Genomic DNA, 19,358 nt, shown 5'->3' with positions numbered 1-19,358 from the left:
GAGAGAATGGAATTAAACGCAAGTGTTATTAACATAACATTCTATGTAGTATTCCAGGAACAGAAAGCTCATTAAGAGCATATGCAACAACTTTTCCAGTGATCCCTGGGGAGATTTCTGGAAGAATTATTTGTACTGCGAAGTAACCGTAGGAGCTCTGTGTTCATTTGTCAGTAAGGGCCATTAAACAAAACATACTCAGAAAAAGAAAGCAGAGAGAAAAAATCTGAATAATACTATTTATTCTTAGACATTGCAGCCAGGCCCACCAGACATAGATTAATTCACTAAATAAGCAATTATTAAGCATTTATTTTGTGTTAAAATAGATAGAAAGTATGACAACTATTCTGGAAGAGCAAGCAATCTGTTGAGAGTGGCAGACTCAAAGAATGAGTTACAAAAGGTGTGGTAAGTGTTCATACAAACATGGATAAGTTGTTGCTAGAACGCAGAGGAAAAAAAGGAATTATGTGCCTCAGGGAGTCAAGCAAATTGTTACAAAAGGAGGAATTTTGAAGTGGGACTTGACTTCCAAAATGAATGACAGGAAACATGCCAGGCAGCAAAGAACAGAGAGAGAAAAGCCAGTGCCAAGGGGCAAAGAATATATTGATAACATGTCTTCTATAACACTGTGTAAAATATAAGATTTTATATAAAATCAGATGAGTGGTAGCTGGCAATGTTTAGGGGGCTTGATGATGTCAGAGTTGGCTTCTCAAATTCTATTGGTCCTCATACTTATAATTTCAAAGTCACAAGATGGCTGATATTGCTACTGAAGTCACGTACGCATCTGAGGCAAGAAGAATAAAGGAGGAATTTTATCAGCAATGACCATCTTTTTTTGTCATGAAAATGAAATCTTTGTCGGAAATGGCCAGCAGAGTTTCACTTACATGGGGTTAGCAAGAAGCGTGCTAATATCACCACCACTTGCAGCAATGAAGGCTGGGGTTGGAGATATTTATTTATTTATTTATTTTAAAAGACTAATTTATTTATTTGAGAGAGAAAGAGAGTGTGAGTGCGCTAAGGGGCATAGGGAGAGGGAAAGAATCTCAAGTAGATTCCTTGCTGAGCAGGGAGGAGTGACATGTGGAGCTTGACTTGGGGTTTGACCTGGGGCTGAATCTCAGGACCCTGAGATCATGACCTGAACCAAAACCAAGAGCTGGTCGCTCAACTGCCTGAGCCACCCAGGTGCCCCTGGGGATGGGGATATTTAGCTGGCATTTGGCTTGAGTATTCTCTTAGAAAAAATAATGCAAAAATGGATACTGGATAGGCACAGATTACAGTCTCTACTAGGTCTTCAAGAGGTGGAGAGAAAATAATGACAATCTAAAAGTCCATAGCCAATGGAAATATCTTTCAAGAGTTGGGAAGGAATAGGTAAAAGCAATCTTTCATGTTAGAATTTAGAAGAAAGAACAGGGAGTATTCTTGGAAAGGGACACAAGGAAGCCTTCCAAAATGTGATAAAATGCAAATAATAATACAAAACAAAACAACTGGGAAACATGTGGGTAAACCTCCATAAATAAAGCTTACCTATATAAAATGATGATAAGAACAACCAATTTGGTAAGGTTACAAATAGGAATAAACTAAAACACTAGACGATAACATGCATGAGAGCTACAACTTCTAAAATTCCATTTGTCCTCAGGTGGAAGATAACAATACTAGTTAATATTTTGTTGGTAAAGTGTGCATGTCAAAATTGTAAGCATGGCAGTCAAATAAGAACTTTATCTGCTTTCTCTTCGATCTTCCCTCTGCTTGCTTTGACATGAGATGGATCAGAAACTTGTCAAGAAAAAAAGAACAAGGGGATGGACAAAGCCTCCTGAAGAGAGGGTGAGTACATATTCCTTTTCCAGTGGAGGGCAACCCATCTCAGAGGGGAACGGGAGGAATCTTCTCTTTAAACGATGACTATTGTGGCCATTAATATACTGGGCATTCTAATTTGTAAATCAAGACTATGTTTTTTGTGGTTCCCCATTTCTGAGTGGATTAGAACACACGTCGTCCTCTCCTCTTACTTATTTTTGCTGGTTTTGTTTTAATTTAAAGTAACTATTAGGCATCATATTACCTAAGAATTATCAGAGAAGTCATGGATTACCTGCATTTTTACCTTGGGACAGGGGTGAACTTGCCTCAGTGAATCCATTTTTAATGAGTAGCAGGAGACAAATATAAAGTTGCTTCCTGATTATATCTTATGAATCCCACTTATTCAATGACCCATTACATTCATACATTAAAAGCTTAAGGGTAAGGACCAGAAAAACAAAAAAACAAAAAAACAACAACAGAAATAGAACATGTAACTCTCAAATCAGTGGAGGAGAAAAAAATGGAAAAGATTCAAATTAATCATTGAGAAAGTGGGGGAAATTTGCACAGCACACTCTTGGGTCAGGAATATACCAAGAAGATAACAAAACAACAAAGAGAAAGCGAACTGTATTGTTAAGGTAAGTAATTCCAGCTGCTCTGTTTATCCACTCCAAAATGCCAGTGACTTAAGCAATTAAATTCTTAGTCATAATAAATACGAAACAGGTGTTGCTGGTCAGACAGCTTATCTCTACATGATGACTCAGAGATCCAGGATTCTCTATCTTTTGGTTGCCATCTATCTCCCAGGGCCTGAAGCTCAGGTAGAGGGTGTTTTATTTATCTATTGCTGTAGAATAAATCATTCCTTGATTTGGAAGCTTAGAGAAGCACTATTGACTACTTTGGAGCATCTAAAGTTCAGGAATCCATGCGTAGCTTAGTGGCATCCTCTACCTTAGGACCGCCCACAAGGCTACCATCAGGGTTTTGCCTGGGGTTGCTTTCATCTCAAGGCTCAACTTGGGAAGAACAACTTTAAGCTCATTCACTTGTGGTTGACAGAATATGAGTCTGTGTAATTTCCTGTGTAGTAAGACCTAGTTTCCTCTTTGCTCTTGACTGGTGGTCATCCTCAGTTTCTTACAATGTGGGCCTCTCACAACAGGACAACTTTATGATATTGGACAGTAAGCATGCCTACTCTTGTTTCCAGAGTCCACACTGTTGCTCTCTCCCAAGGCTTTTCATGATGCTGGACCACCAAGAGAGACGCTATTTCTCCCACTGATCAGCGAGGGCACAATCACAGAACTTCTGCCACAGGTACTAGTTCTAGAGCAACACCACCTGTGCTGTGATCAGGAAACAGCCAAAGCAGGCAATAGTCGACCAAAGCATCAAGTGGCTACAACGATGATCATGTCTCTCTAGCTTAATAGAGGTCTCACGTCCTTTCTGTACGCCACAGAACTCAGTTCGTAAGGCTAACAGAGATTAAATTACTTCTAAGACCTTAGCAATGAGGGCATCTCAAAAATAGATTTTTTTCATTAGCTTTCTAATCCCTGAAATCCAAGAAAGCATATTAGCAGGCATTGGACATGGGCATTTAGAGGGACAGTCTTCATAGCCAACATTCTTCTTATCGACTCAGTCACCTCTTTTGTTCTTTATTTATTTTTAATTTTGTAAACATTTTATGTGGGTATAGTTGACACACATGTTACATTAGCTTCAGGTGCAGAGCAGAGTGATTGGACAAGTCTATATGTTATGTTACAAGTGTGGCTACCACCTGTCAACACGCACTATTACAATATCATTGACTCTATTCCCTATGTTGTACATTTTCTTTCCCTGACTTATTCATTCTGAACTGAAGCCTCTGCCTCACTCTCCTCTGCAGCCCATCTGCCCCCCCATTCCTAACCCTTCTTACAAGCACCAGCTAGTTATCTGTATTAATGGGTCTGCTTCTGCTTTTTGTTTGTTTGCTTATTATTTTTTTTTAATTTCCTTGTCCAATGTTTCCTACTCCTTTCTTTAGAAAACTCTCCCTCACTTACATGGGGAAGAATTTCTATTACCTCAGTCCCTTTTTATACTTGCAAAGTCAGCCCCCTCAGAAGTGAGTTAAATATAAACACAAGAAGGAGGGTGAAGGGGTTGGTGGCAACATTTCCCCAACCCTCAGGTGGAATACATCTCCTTCCGGTACGCATCTCTCTGACTTTGCCTCTGCGATGGGGTGACATCAGATATGATTAGGTTCCCACTGACTCCAAATAATTCCTTCTTATCCCCAGAGAGGAGGAGAGAGAGAAATCTTTAATCCTGTTGCTATTATTTTTTTATTTTAAATTTAAATTCAATTAATTAACATATAATATTAGTTTCAGAAGTTGAGGTCAGTGATCCACCAGTCTTATAAAACACCCAGTGCTCATTTCATCACGTGCCCTCCATCACGTCCCTCACTCAGTTACCCCATCCCCCCACACCCCTTCCCTAATATTATTATTCTTCAGTGTTTCAGATAACAGAGGTCACAGTAGTATTTGTCGGCATTTGTTAAACATTTGTTAAATTTTGTTCTCAGATGTTGCTAAATATTCCTCTAATTAAGAAAATATAAAAGCAGTTGATCCCATAAAAAGTTAGGAGCTTTTTCTAATATAATGCCTTTGGGAGAAATTAGACAGTGAAAAGTTAACTATAGTTTCTTATGATGGTATTTTGATGATGACACAAAAGGGAAGTGATAAGAAGGTTAGATCCTGGTCATAGGTAGTATTCCTCCTACTCATCTCCATGGGATTCTCAGACTCAGCTTGACTTCCTATTTTTCTCTTAAGAAAAACACCCCAACTTGGTTTGGGGCCCAGTCATGTTAGTTCAAAAGGACTTACCACAGAAGAATGTCTCCCTTAATAGGTATATCCAAGCTCTAGGGAGAAACATTAATACCCAACATGGGGAGCCATTCTCCCAGACTGGGAAGACAGGCTGTTTGTGGGGCAAGTTCTCTGTGTTCTCCACTAGTGGGGAAGAAAAAAAAAAAAAAAAAAAGGAAGAACAAGAAGAAACCATTTGCCATATGAGTCTGTTGTTAGCTTACATGGTTGTGTTAGGCTGGTTCAGAAAAAGATGTATTTCTGGTACTGGGCTTGAGGAAGTAGCAGGTAAAGACTTGTCCATGGTTTTTCTCAAGAAGATTTCTATTGCCCTGTCTGGTCTTAAATTTCGTATCTTTTTTTTTTTTTAAGATTTTATTTATTTATTTGACAGAGAGATCACATGTAGGCAGAGAGGCAGGCAGAGAGAGAGAGAGAAGAGGAAGCAGGCTCCCCGCCGAACAGAGAGCCCAATGCAGGACTCGATCCCAGGACCCTGAGATCATGAGCTGAAGGCAGAGGCCTAACCCACTGAGCCACCGAGGTGCCCTTAAATTTCATTTCTTCCCGGCAAGGATGTCCTCCTAAAATTGCTCAAATCTTCTTTTTACTAATTCTGCCTGTTCTGTCTGTGATGTTTAGGTGGACAAATTGTATCTCACTTTTGATTGAAGCTAGCCTCTTCAACGTATCTATAGAATTCTGAATCTAGTTGTAGCCCTGATTTCTGAAGTTTTGTTTATTCAACCTGTGGTGTTTTGTTTTGTTTTGTTTTGCCTTCAGAGTTTTCTCTCGATTATGCTTTTATTCCACACAGGAATTTCAGGTGGATTTTGATGTATAGTTTCAATTTTGCTTTGTTGCAGATGGAAGTCTGTTTTTGATTTCTTCACAATGTCACAATATAGAGGTGGGAATGGGTTTCCTTAAGCAAAAAGAAGATTTAGAAAGTCACAGCCAGGACAAAAATATGCATGATCCCTCAGTCTCCCCATCGTCTCTGAGAGAGAGGCTTGCCACCATTATAACTTCTGAGGGACAAAGTACAGGTTCTGAGTAGGGCGTCTGATACAAAGTATGGGTTCTCAAGAAGGGAGTCATGTCAATGAGGGAAGAGGCAGGATACTTGGCATCAGGAAAGCTATTCCCAAGAGTTGCCAGCTGCTCTGTTTCTGGAGAGTTTGCATTCCTTGGCATTATCAGTCACGAGTACTGACAGACGAAGCTGGTCCTCCTGTAGGAAACTGAGTTGCTTGGATTTGGCTGCCATGCTGTAGAGAAGGGACAGCCTCAGTCTTAGGCAGCTCATTGTCCAATAACCCTGCATGAACTCACAAGTTCATATTCAGATAATTCTATTTAGTGCCACACTTCCCTTCCTCTCTCCTCTATCACATGACAGGAATAATAAACGTCCAAATTAAGAAAAACATTTTCTGATCGTTCTAGGGAGACCCAACCTGACCAAGTAGGAGACATTGAATGTGTTTTGCTCTTATTTGTTTATGTGTTTGTTTTGAGAGCTGACCCAAAAATGCTGCTGTGCGATAAGTTTTTAAAGAAATCCTCATTTAGGCACTCAATAAACATTTACAGAGCACAATACTCACAGGCAGACACTCATCTTTAAAGCACTGATTTTCCACAGTGGCAATGGATAAAATGGTATAAAGAGGGCCCCAAACTTCCGGTAGGCAAATTAGAATTACCTGTGAGGTTTTTTCAAACTCCATAGGTTTTTCTCCTTCTGACAAACCTCAATAAAAAGGCTCAACTCTGTGTTTGAAATCCCTGTACTAACGAACAACTTTTATTGTAAGGATTCTACAGTATGCCTCGCAGAGTTAGGGCAGAGAAGAAATGCAAGACTACTTTAAGAAGACTATTCCTGAATGTGACCCAAACAATAATTAACCCCTCCAAAAGAACCAAAAGCAGCAAATACTCGAAGTTTATATTTTGGTATAGTCTAGGGATAAAATAAAACAAAAAGTTTTATTGTATCATTTTTACATATAAATATAATTTTCTCCCATGTTTCTCTCTTTCTTACAACTATAGGTACAGAATGGGATGCATTCCTTCAATCTATCCAACTTCATGTAAGCAAATGGGCTTCTCATGCCCTTCCCGTGTGTGACTTCAGAGAAGCCAGTCTAACCCGGAAATACAACTATCATAAAGATGGCACCCCAAAGTTTCATGCTTTCCCCCAGGTACAAACACAAGATATCAGAACAATGGGATATTTTCCAAATAATTCCAAAATCTTATTTAAATCATGTGAGATAGGATATCTGTAGGCATGTTTTACAAAGTCATATTACTGTTTACCCTCAAAAAAAAATTTTTTTAAAGTCTTCACTAAATTGTTAATTGTTAGTCTGTACAGCTTGATAATTTGTCCTTTGTGAATCATTCGAAGCTTTATAGATTTAAGAAAAGCCAGAAAAAGCTACATATTCATCCAGATTACTGCAGTGTGTAAATTACATCCTGGGAGCGAATTAAGTATGCTGAACAGAGCATTAACTCCTTCTGGCCACAAGGGGGTCATTGAGGAAATTACTGCTCCAGCATAGATTAGAGCACTGCTGGGGCCAAAAAGAGTTAGAATATTTCCCCAACTTATAAAACTAACTCCCTAATGGTGATTTATACAGTTGTTGCTAATTTACATTTTTAAATGTTCTATTAGATTGTACGAGCTTGCTAGTTTTTCACTTCATTTTGTTTTGTTTTTAAGGAAAGGTTAAACTTTTAGTGTCCAGTCCAAACCTGCTTGAACTGGTTGTGGACAAACGTTAATTCTTCCAGGTAGTCACAGATGTTACTCAAATTAAAAAAAAAAAAAAATCCCTTGGTCAAATACATTGGGTAAAGACAATGTTACAAAAAGTTAAGCAACTCTTTTTAAATAAACAAGTTTGCACTCTTTAATAGATCCAATGAATTGTGAACTTCCAGAGATGAAATGTAAAACAGGATTTCTCAAACATCGATGACCAAGTTATTTTTATTTTATTAAAAAAATACTCTTTAGCATCTTAGAAAGCTTATTTCATAGAAAACAGCTTGTTGGAAACAGCTAGTCCTGTCTATTATACAATTTGGTATTTTCAAATCATTTTCCATTTACAAAGCACAGTCACAGAGTGTCACAGCAGCCTGAGAGCAAAGGCTGCACCCCTGTTTTCATCTCCACTCACAGAGATACAACTCTAACACATTTAATGACTACAAAACCCACACAAACAGGTATGAAAAATGGAAAGATAATCTCTTAGTTCCTAAGATTCTAAAGATATATTGGTAACATATTTTTCAATATTTGCCTTATATAATTATCATCATTATTTTTTAAATTATGTAAGACAAAATATAGAATAGCTCATTTATGTATCTTGAGATTCTATCTTAATTGCTATTTAAGAAGTTTGAACATGGCCAAGATCATGTCCTTTAAGACTAAAAGACTAAATAAAAAGCTGTGAATTTAAAAGTCATGATCTTGAATATGATGGAACCTTTTAATACAGGAATTAAAATAGAATCTAAAAATATACATATGTGATTATTGATGTCTTAGTGTGTGTAATCATAAGAGAATACTAATAAAAATTATATCAGGCAATCATTTAAACCATAAATAGAAAGAGGCTTAGAAAAACATGTATTTGATGGGGCGCCTGGGTGGCTCAGTGGGTTAAGCCACTGCCTTCGGTTCAGGTCATGATCTCAGGTTCCTGGGATCGAGTCCCACATCGGGCTCTCTGCTCAGCAGGGAGCCTGCTTCCCTCTCTCTCTCTCTCTCTGCCTCTCTGTCTACTTGTGATCTCTCTCTGTCAAATAAATAAATAAAATCTTTAAAAAAAAAAAAAGAATAATGAGGGTGCATCACACTCTTTAAAAAAAAAAAGAAAAACATGTATTTGAGAGAATATAAGTAATTGAACTGGAAAGAATTCAAATAAAAAAGGGCAACTGTAAAAAAAAAACTAGAAGGATAAACTGTACCTTTTATCAACAAGTGTCCATTAAGTGATAATTATTTACTAAAAAAAGTGATTCTGTAGTGCTTTTCTTACCCACTACATCAGTTATTGAAGGAATAAAAGACAGATTCCTCCCAGGCTCTCCTGGCTTCTTGGACCTTTCAGTTTTATAGAGAAATGATGCCTGTATGTAAATGATGAAAAAATAAGAAAAAATAAGCTGTCACAAGAAATCATAAGAAAAAAAATGTGCCGTGTGATTCTGGAAGTGATGGCGCCTCAGTTCAATCACTGGAATAGGAGGGAAGTTGAACTTGGGCGAAGTGTTAGCACTGGTCAGACATGAAAAATGAAGAGATAGAGGTGGTGGCTTAATTCTCAAGATGCTTGTCACTATCTGGAAGATGTATCTAAATCATATGAAAGGAAGATGTCAAGTGAGATTGGGTTAAAAGTCTTTGAATTAAAGTGATACATGTAATGGATTTATAGTTGAAAGAACTGTGGGATTGCTTCCAGGTCGAGTGGCCAGAGAACGTGTCACAGATGAGCACAGTCATAGTATTTGAATTTAGCTTTGAGGAACTCACTGAATTGTGGTAATGGAAGAGCAGGTGGGAAGGTATTATAGATTGGTGGGACAGCATTTAGTCATTCAATAAATATTTTTGAGTATCTACTATGTCTCTTCACTGTTTAGTTATAAAAATATTGAAATGTATAAGACACAATTTCTTCCCTCCAAGAATTAATGGAAGAGACAGAGGCACAAATACACATGTGTTTAAAGGAATATAAATGATTAAACAGGAAAGAATTCAAGCTGCAAAAGATTAGAATAGCAAATTGTGCCAGACTTCATATTCCTTGCTAGAAAGTTTAGAGTATAGGTTCTGAGAGGCCACTGAAAGTTTCTGAATAGAAAATCCTCATATACCTAGCAAAAACCTTCCTTTTTCTTCCTTAATCTATTGGGTTGAATGGCTATAGCTCAAGTAATTATTCTTCCTAAACACTTCATGTAATACATGTTCTCTGTTGTCAAAGAGTTTATTCTACACTAAGGAATTCACTGTGAGCACACAGCAAAAGCCATAAGGAAGTTGAATATAGGTGAGTTTATACTGATCTAAGACCAGGAAAGATAATGTGAAAAAAATTGAGCTTGAGAAAATCATCACATTTCAAATCATACATGAGTTGAGTAAAGAAAGGATCCCAAGCAGAATTTATTACCAAAGTCAGGGTATAAAGAAAGGAAAAGCCAGAGTAAGTTCATGGAAGGGAACAGCAGGAGATAAGACCATCCAGGGAAACTGGACCATTGGAAAGGGCTTTGGATTTCAGAGTAACTTTGTACTTCATTGCGGAGCAATAGAGAGCCATCGCAGTCACTGAAGTTTTACAATTAGAAAAGAGATACTGGGGCGCCTGGGTGGCTCAGTTGTTAAGCGTCTGCCTTCTGCTCTGGTCACGATCCGGGGGTCCTGGGATCGAGCCCCGTATCAGGCTCGCTGCTCTGTGGGAAGCCTGCTTCTCCCTCTCCTACTCCTCCTGCTTGTGTTCCCTCTCTGGCTGTCTCTCTCTGTCAAATAAATAAATAAAACCTTAAAAAGAGAGAGAGAGAGCTAGAGGGATACTGTCAGTGGGTTTAAGAAGATTAACAACTTCTTAAAAGGGTTTCTATGAGGAATAAATGATTTAATACATATAGAGGTGAGAATACTGCTCAGCATGTCAGTATTTCAAATTTTTTATCATTGGAGATATTTTTCCAAGTTTGTTTTTGTTATTTTTTTTCTTCAAATTTGAATTTCATTTGTATGTAGGGAAAGTCCATTTGTTTATAGAAATACTGTATCTGTCTCTATAGTCTTGACACTTTATCTTTTTATAGTTACTTATTTTTTAGGGCTTCTAGATTTCTGACTTGGTTACGAAGAATTCTCCTTCCCAAGATTGTGTAAGTAGAGTCTCAGTTTTTTTTTTTCTGTTTCTAAAGATATTTTGTTATTGTTTTATATTTTACATTTAAAATTTTTAATGTGAGGAGGGGGGACACCTGGGTGGCTCAGTCAGTTAAGCATCTGCCTTCAGCTCAGGTCATGATCTCAGGGTCCTGGGATTGAGCCCTGCATTGGCTCCCTACTCAGCAGGGAATCTGCTTCTTCCTCTCCCTCTGCCCCTCCCCCTGCTTGTACTCTCTCTCTCTCTCTGTCTTTCAAATAAATAAGTAAAATTTTTTTAAAAATGTGATAGGGAACTATATTCTTTTCCATAGGAAGATGGAGTTGTGTCAGCACCATTATTACATAATCTGTTTCATTCTGAGTCCCTGTAACACTATTTTCATGTTACCTTCATAGAGAGAATACCTTGAATTATCTATTCTGTTGATGTGGTATCCATTCTTAGGCTAATATGATATTGATTTCCTTACAGTAGATTCATAGTTATTTCAAATACCTCATAATGAAAATCCTTTATACTTTTTTTTTTATAATTTCCTTCACTACAATGGAGCATTTCTCCTTTTATAGGGATTTTAAAATAGTTTTGTCTAATTCCAAAATGAATCATTATGGGGGATTCTAATTGAAATTGCATTAAACTTATCAATTAATTTTGGGAAAAATAACATACTCTTAAGATTAATTCTTCCACTCTGAGTAGATCTATATCTGTCTAGTTCTCTCACAGCTTATTTGCTTCAAAATCATTATGTATCATTGTGTTTTCTTATGAGTCCTGTTAACTATTGTGAATAATTTTTTTTTAATTTTCAAATTTCTATTTTCAGATACTTTATAGTTAGTCTGGATAACATGCACTGATACTGGCAATTGTATAATATAATATTACTTATTAATTAGACTGGGCTTAGCTAAATGGTTCTCCTGCTGAGCTCAGCTGTGATCAAACAATGACGATATCAGCGAGGTGTCTCTACCTTAGGATGCTGGCTTATCAAAATGTCTTATTAGTTATAGACTTTTGGTGTGTCCTTTTGCCTGTTTGTTTTAAACTAGCTATATCTGGAGAGGCAAACATATCATCAGAAAAACAAACCTTCTCTCTTCTTTTACAATGCTTATTTGAATTTTTAATTTCTGCCACACTGAATTCACTGATAGCTCCAAGATAACCTTAAGGAATAATGGTGTTAGAGCCCATCCCCTTCTGCATCCTGATTTTGGTTACATGCTTCTAGTGTTACATTATCCAAAATAATACCTGTTGTTGATACAATAAATAATAAAATACCATACCATGGTCTCTATTTCTCAAGCAAATAATTATGGCTAATTTTCAGGCTGGAAATTCTTAAGATTGTTCTTCAAATTTTAAGAGAAGGAAATATACATTTCCAAAAAGTGACTTGAGAAAAATCCCAACATATAAGCCCCAAGTTCAGTCATTACTTCTAGGACATTTTTTGTATTCCTAAAAAAATCCTACCTTGATTCATATGCCATCCCATAGGCCATACCAACCCTGTGGTGGTTTCCTTCTGGCCTGGCAGGCCACATTTTCAGTACAGCCCCAGTGTACGACCCCTGCCACATAAGCTAAGACTACCAGAAAACACCTGCCCTTTTTAACTAAGGTAGATAAAGGGGAGTTAATTTTAAAAAGAGGATGCCTTCCACTCTTCTAATATTCCTGCCTTTTTAAATAATTCAGGCAAGAACTCAGTTAACTAAAATGAGAAAGTAGTCCTCATTCTTCTAATTTTCCTAGAGGTTCAAGAACTCCATAATTAGCAACTGCTATGTGAGAAGACAGAGGGTAGTTCCTTCTTCACCCATCACCTCCTCCTTGATGTCCTAGGACACCATCATTCTCTCCTCCTCCCACCTTCCAGTAATCTCCATCCAAACCCTAACAGATCCTGGCTATTTATTCTAAGCATTCCTGGCCCAAGATAAAAATCTCCAGGCTAGAGGCACCTGGGTGGCTCAGTCATTAAGCATCTGACTTCAGCTCAGGTCATGATTCCAGGATCCTGGGATGGAGACCCCACATCTGGCTCCCTGCTCAGTGGGAATCCTGCTTCTCCCTCTCCCAATCCCCCTGCTTGTGTTCCCCCTCTCGCTGTGTCTCTCTCTGTCAAATAAATAAAATTTTTAAGAAAAAAAAAAAAAATCTCCAGGCTATCCAACTCACCCTCTGTGCTTGATTTTTTTTTTAAGACTTGTTTAATTATTTTAGAGAAGGGAGGGAGGGCCTCTGGGAGAGGGAGAAGTGTCTTCAGCAGACTCTGCACTGAGTGCAGAGCCCAGTCTCATGGCCCTGAGATCACCACCTGAGCTGAAACCAAGTCAGACACTTAACCAACTGAGCCGTCCAGGTGTCCCTCACCCTCCATGCTTTAAAGGGCTTACCATGTGGTTAACTGCAAAAAAAAAAAAAAAAAAAAAAAAAAAAAAAAAAAAAAAAAGCCATGGCTTCCCTTCCTTGTACTCGTGCCCATTGGTAGTGCTCACCCCATGCTGCTTGAGCTCTCTCTAGTGATTTGCCTTGGAAACAGAGAATTAGCAAATGTGATCAAAAAGAAGGTTCAGGAAGCCTGCAGGGGTTTCCTCTGGTGTCCCAAGCCCAAGCCACCATCGCACCAAGCCCAAGTTAGTCTGCTGGGGGAAGAGTCCAGTCACCTCTGACATCCCAGCTCATAGCCAGGTGCATCCCAGATGCAGGGGGACCTAGTGACTGCAGTCACATTTGTGAGCCCAGCCAATTCCAGCAGAAAAACCAGTCAACTAAGCCAGCCTAACTTGCCAACACACAGAATCATAAAATAAAGACATGGTTATTGCTTTAAGCTTCTAAGTTTTGGTGTGGTTTTTGCACAGTGATATCTAGCTGATAAACAGCATTGTTATTCCAGCTGGCAAATGCGGCCCTAGAGCCAGCAGGGAGAAGACCTCTACACCATCTCTTACAAAATAGGACAGAGATGCTCCGAAGGATATGGGCACAGATTTGGAGGCAGTGTAGAAGGATGTTGCCTGCATCTCACTGCCACCACAGTGCACGTTTTGCCAGTGGAGTGGTTGGTTAGGGTTCCTAGAGATTGCTGTATATTATTGGGCAGAGGAGAGAAAATTAGCATAGGCACTGTCTATGGCAAAGAACAGAGCAAGGCACAGTGGGAAAAGGAAATAAATGCAAAAAGTAGGGCTCAGACAGAGGCACTGAAAGACCCAGAAGGCATACCGGGAAAGAAGGTGTGAGAAAACATTGTAGACAGATCTCTAAGGCCGGTATTTGTCTAGATTTTCTCTTTCAGTATCAGTCGCCAAGTGAATGAATTTACTTACAATGCTAAAGATTTATACCTTTGAATTCTTAGGTGCTTCAGAAGGAGAATGGGTAAACATTATTTTTTCAGGAAGCTTGTACAGTCTCAGATGATATAGACTTGTACTTACTAGAACAAACTCTAACACTATTTTTTTTTTAACCCGAAGACCCTGCTTGCTCAGCACTTCAACTATGTCAGGGTCAATATTTCTACTGTTCACTTGGCAATGCCTCATGGTCATGGTATTGTGGCCACCGCTTCAGCCATCACTTCTACCATCGCTTCTTCATTCAAAGCTGAAAGACGGGAAACAGTCTTTCTAAATGAGTACATTTAGTAAATTGAGGTAATTTGGGAAACATTTAAAGGAAAGCAAAAGCTTTCCCAGACCTTGCACTCTCCAACTTTCTTTTATGTTTATTGGCCAAAATTAGGTCATATTGCCAGCTCTAGCTACAAAGAAGGCTGGGGAAGTGGAGAACCTGAATGTCGTGATTCTCAGAGCCCCATCAGAAAAAAGCAGTGCCTAGTGTGGAAAGCTACAAGATGTATTTGATCCCCTATGTCTATCATATAACATCATAAACTCATACATATATTATATGCATATTTATCTTAAGGTTGGATGTCTCAAAAAATCAAGAGCTGTATGATGACTAACTTTGGTCCATTTTCTTCCAGCATTAAATTTAGAATAGCTCTGTGAAATATACGTGGCCCTCTTGATGGGGCCTGGGCAAACTTTCTTTAAGAACTCTATAGTAAATATTTTAGGATTTACAGCCACACTGTGTTATCACAACCACTCAGCTCTGTTGTTACACTGTGAAAGCATGTCTTTTCATGAATGGTTGTTGAATTATCTGAAATTCCCTTTTAGCATCAATGGAAATCAGCTCATTTATTCTCTTTAGATCCATTAATATGATGAATTCTATATTGGATTTCCTGTATTTCAAACATCTTTAGATTTCCTGGCATAAAGTCCACATATTCATGTTATATTTTTGTGCACTGTTGAATTATGTTTGCTCACAATCTAACTGAGATTTTTGTATCAACCACAAGTGAAGTAGGTCTGTGTTCCTTTTATGTGCAATCTTTATCAGTTTTAGGAGTGATTTTTAACATGATAGAAAGGGACTAATTCTGAGAGATGACTGTAAAATGTTACAAAGCATAAGGTTCTTTTCTCCTTTTTGCTTGATGGGATGATATCCTCTATGAGCTAAATGGGAGAGATACATGCCCTTCTCCCTTGGTTACCAATGAGGCATTATGCCAACAATAAAATCATCTACAGTTTTGCAGGCCAGAACAACATATCTCTCTCAGGTCCCAGATGGGCCACAAGAAGTCGTGCTGGTAAGAGAGCACTTTTGTGTGTGTCTCTCATAAAACAGATGTAATATGATGTCAAAGGCTAGAATGAATTTATACACATTTCCATTCTAATGTGAAAATATATCCAACATCTCAAGCTCAGTTTTCAGTACCCAGTGTTTGAGATTGGCCTTGGTCTTCAGATATGCTGTGATCATTGGATCAGGTGCCTTTCTTGGAATAATGGGGGAAGAGGAAAGAAATATTCCCAGGTGTTAATGTAACAGAGAATAAAATCAAAATATTAGGATTGAGGAATTAGAGCCATGTTGCAAATGCACCTAAAGTAGCTCCTTTTTCTTAAATTATTATGTCCACTCAATCGTAACTGCTTTTTCATGGGCATATGATTGTGCACCAGTGTGCCCACTTAGTATACTTTGATCATGCATGTTTTCATCTTAAATAACTTAAAAATATTAACTGCATGTATTTTACACATAAAATTTGTTCCTTTGCTCATGTTGAGCTTTTTGCATGAAATTCCTAGTTTAAAGGCTAAGTTTATAGTAATTGACTCATTGTATTTTTTACTACAAAGACATAATACAACAGTATTGCTTGTGTATAGCTCGTTTTCAGTTGTGCTTAAAGATAATCACTGTCTGTAGTACCATCTAATAATAATCATCAATATTCAATAAGTGTTTATTTGCAAATTTTTTATGTGATTATAAAATCAATGAGGTGCTTCGATCAAACAAATATAAGAACAGAGATATAGACAGAGGTAGATTTATACAGAGGCCTCCTGCCCTCTAGGATGGAGTTACCGGCCAAAATATACATAGCAAGGATATCCCAGGGCCAGCAAGTTTTCATCAAAAGAACTTCCAAATCTGGGGCACCTGGGTGTCTCAGTCAGTTAAGCGTCTGCCTTCGGCTCAGGTCGTGATCCCAGGGTCCTGGAATGGAGCCCCCCTCTGACTCCCTGTTCAATGGGGAGTCTGCTTCTCCCTCTCCCTCTGCCCACAACCACTGCCTGCTTTACCTGGTTCGTGCACACTCTTTCTCTCTGAAATAAACAAATAAAATCCTTAAAAATTTTTTTAATAAAATAAAACAAATATAAAAATAAAAAAAACACTTTTGTATAAGAGAGCTGACACAAAATAGTATCTTAAAGTCTACAAAACCTCTGGCTTAGCCAGGAAAAGAATATGGAACCGGGCTTACGCTATTGCCACAGACTATCCGTTAATGTTACTTTTTGTGTTAGAAAACAAAGGGGAGAAAAAGGATCTGGTTAATTCATGAAAATGAACTACAGTTATTTTAAAACAAGTTTTAGGTAGATTTTCTAGGGAGTTTACTCCTAACATTAAGGGAAGTTTTAAACAGAGCATTGTATATTATATATATATATAGAGAGAGAGAGAGAGAAAGAACTGTTCTCTCATTAAGATAAAAGACATTTTTAAAGCAATGTAAACCATGTTGCTCTAGGTTATCAGCTCCTTTCCTCCCTTAATTCTACGGGTACTTGACTCCATCCCAGAAACCCAAGTTAGTGGGCACATCTTAAGCCTCACTGTCTCCCAGAAGGGTTTTGCAGACATGAGTTGTCCAGTTCTTCCAGCCTTTTTGCCTGCATTCTTTCACTTTAATTAGACTTTAAATTTCTTGACCCTTCTATTTTTATCCTATTGTTTCTCTTTTATCTTCACTTTCTTCCCAAATCATGTGACCCACGTCCTCAACTATACCCTTTTTGGGGTCCTGATTTTCCTGGTTTTCTGCTCACTTCATAAAACCTGGCTCAGAGAAACATTCCAACCCAACCAATCCATTCCAATGCCTGCTACTGCCTTCAACCTTGGCATCCTCCATGTTTTTTTTCTGGGAATGAGCTCCAATATCTAGCAACTTCTCTGCTTGGCTCTTTCTAATAAGGAAGAACTGAAAACCCTGTACCACTTGTTTTGTTTGTTTGTTTGTTTTGACTCCTGATTTTAATATCCAATTTTTCTTTTCCATTTAAAGCAGTTTTCGTTGGCTGGGAAGCCTGGCCTCCCAAAACCAGGGTCCATTAGAGCTGGTGGTTGTTGGAAGGGGTTGGGGTGGGGGCAGGGATGGGGGCAGGGAGACCCTGCTCTGTTGGCAGTCTTGGGTGGAGAAGACGAATTGCTCTTCAGAGAGCCTGGGGTGTAGTGGGAGGGGGATGAGGCAGGAGATCAATCCCATCTGCCTTCTGGGCATTCTACTGGTCTTTCTGCACAGCTGAAAAATGATGCAATCACCAGATCTGGCAACACTGGAGCCCACTGGGCAGCTTTAGTCAGGCTTTCCCAGCTGCCTGTCATTCCTAGATTTCCCTCCTCTGCCCCCTTTACAAAGTGGCTGTTCCAAAACCTATCTCCTCCTCTCAGGCACCCTATCCTTATCATCACCTCCCTTTTCCTCCCCTTACCATGAAGTTACTCCCATCCACAACAATCTTCTCTCCTTCTCTCTGCTGGGAATGGAAGCAGCAGTCTAATTCCTGCTCCTGTGTTCTGGCTCCCAGCCTCTCCCCGCCTCCTCAGAGAATTCATCCCTTCAATTATACTTTATGATTCAATTATATTTCATTACATTGCTCAACTCCTTCTTTAAATTCTTTATTTTGCTTCTGTAAACCTACACTTTTAGAGTTTTCTTCTCATGTCCTGGGTCATTCCTTTTCCATCTGATTTCTGATGACTCTTCTGATGACTCCACAGGTGCTAAAGTGTGTGTGTGTGTGTGTGTGTGTGTGTGTGTGTGTGTTAGAATTCTGCATCTTGCCATCAAGGATCCTGTCCCTGTCATTCTAGCTGAGTGCTGCATTCCTCTGCTATGTTCATAGTTGACATTGACATGATATATTGACTTTCTTATTTCTATGTCTTCAAATTTCTCCTGAATTTTAGATCAATATATTCAATATTTACTGAATATCTGTCAATTTATTGACAGCTCAGTTGCCAACACTGAGGTCAGTTTTCCAGTTACCCCCCAAAATTTCTGTTACCTCTGTGGTTCCCTCTTGTAGAAGGATACCAGCATCCACCCCATGCCCAAGCCAGAAACCCTAGAGTTATCTTTGATGTCTCCCTCCTTCTATCACTGTATTTAATTAATCACCATAGCCTATTGATGTCTTCTAGAAATGTCTTTATTTTGTCCATTTTTTATTATACCCACTGCACTTCTTTGGCATAAATCCTCATCCTTTTTCATCTATAGTACAAGAACTTTCTAACTGGTCTCCTGCCTTCAGCCATGCCTCCTATTAATCTGATAATTTCTAAAATTTAAATTGCTCAGTGATTCTCCATTGCTCTTAGAAAAACATGCAAGTTTTCTAGAATGTAAGGAATTCTCTAAGCAATCTGTCGTTACCAGATGTGCCATCATTATGTCTGTCTTTCTTTGCCTTCAAGCTGTTGATGTGCTACTTTCTCTGCCTGACAGACACTAAAACAAATAGGCCTAATTGTCTGCCTTCATTTAGGATTTCATTCAGATGTCACCTCTTTTAGGAAGATTTTTCTGATCTCTCCAAAGTTAAGCTGCACGTCCCTTCTATTACACCACATGCTACCATGATATCTAAAAAGGGGAACATTGCCTTCATATGCTATATGCAATTTCTCCAAGTTCCCACATGCCAAAATATCCTTCAAATATCTCTGCCTCAGTTTCCCCTTCCTTTAGTCAAAGAAGGTGAGATGTCTTTCCTCCTTTAGTTTAAAGCTAACTCTTCACTCTACACTCAGGATTCCATCCTCTCATGCTTCTTGCCACTCAGATCCACCAATGTTCCTTTACCTCATAAATTCACACTGAGTGAAAAATACTGGAACTTGAACTCTATTGGCTCCTCTCAAGCATGTGCTCTATAAAGTCTCTTTCTTCTTTAAACCCTCCCCTTTTACCTTGCTCATAAATTATACCTCTTTC

General features: G+C 38.5%; 1 protein-coding gene across 1 annotated transcript in view; it reads left to right on the top strand.

Annotated features, from left to right (window-relative positions):
• The first annotated feature begins 1,798 nt into the window (after positions 1-1,798).
• The window catches only part of LOC116858577, a 35,861-nt gene continuing 18,301 nt past the window's right edge, over positions 1,799-19,358 (top strand). Inside the window, 6 exon segments of the mRNA XM_032843412.1 lie at positions 1,799-1,866; positions 3,097-3,128; positions 6,813-6,967; positions 10,659-10,709; positions 14,218-14,374; positions 15,355-15,416. Coding sequence (XP_032699303.1) covers positions 1,799-1,866; positions 3,097-3,128; positions 6,813-6,967; positions 10,659-10,709; positions 14,218-14,374; positions 15,355-15,416 — 525 coding nt within the window.

This window comes from Lontra canadensis, unplaced genomic scaffold, assembly GCF_010015895.1.
Source record: "Lontra canadensis isolate GAN:19392208 unplaced genomic scaffold, GSC_riverotter_1.0 scaffold139, whole genome shotgun sequence".
NCBI lineage: Eukaryota > Metazoa > Chordata > Mammalia > Carnivora > Mustelidae > Lontra > Lontra canadensis.
Note: the sequence above shows the minus strand (reverse complement) of the source record. Positions and strands in the feature narration are given on the sequence as shown.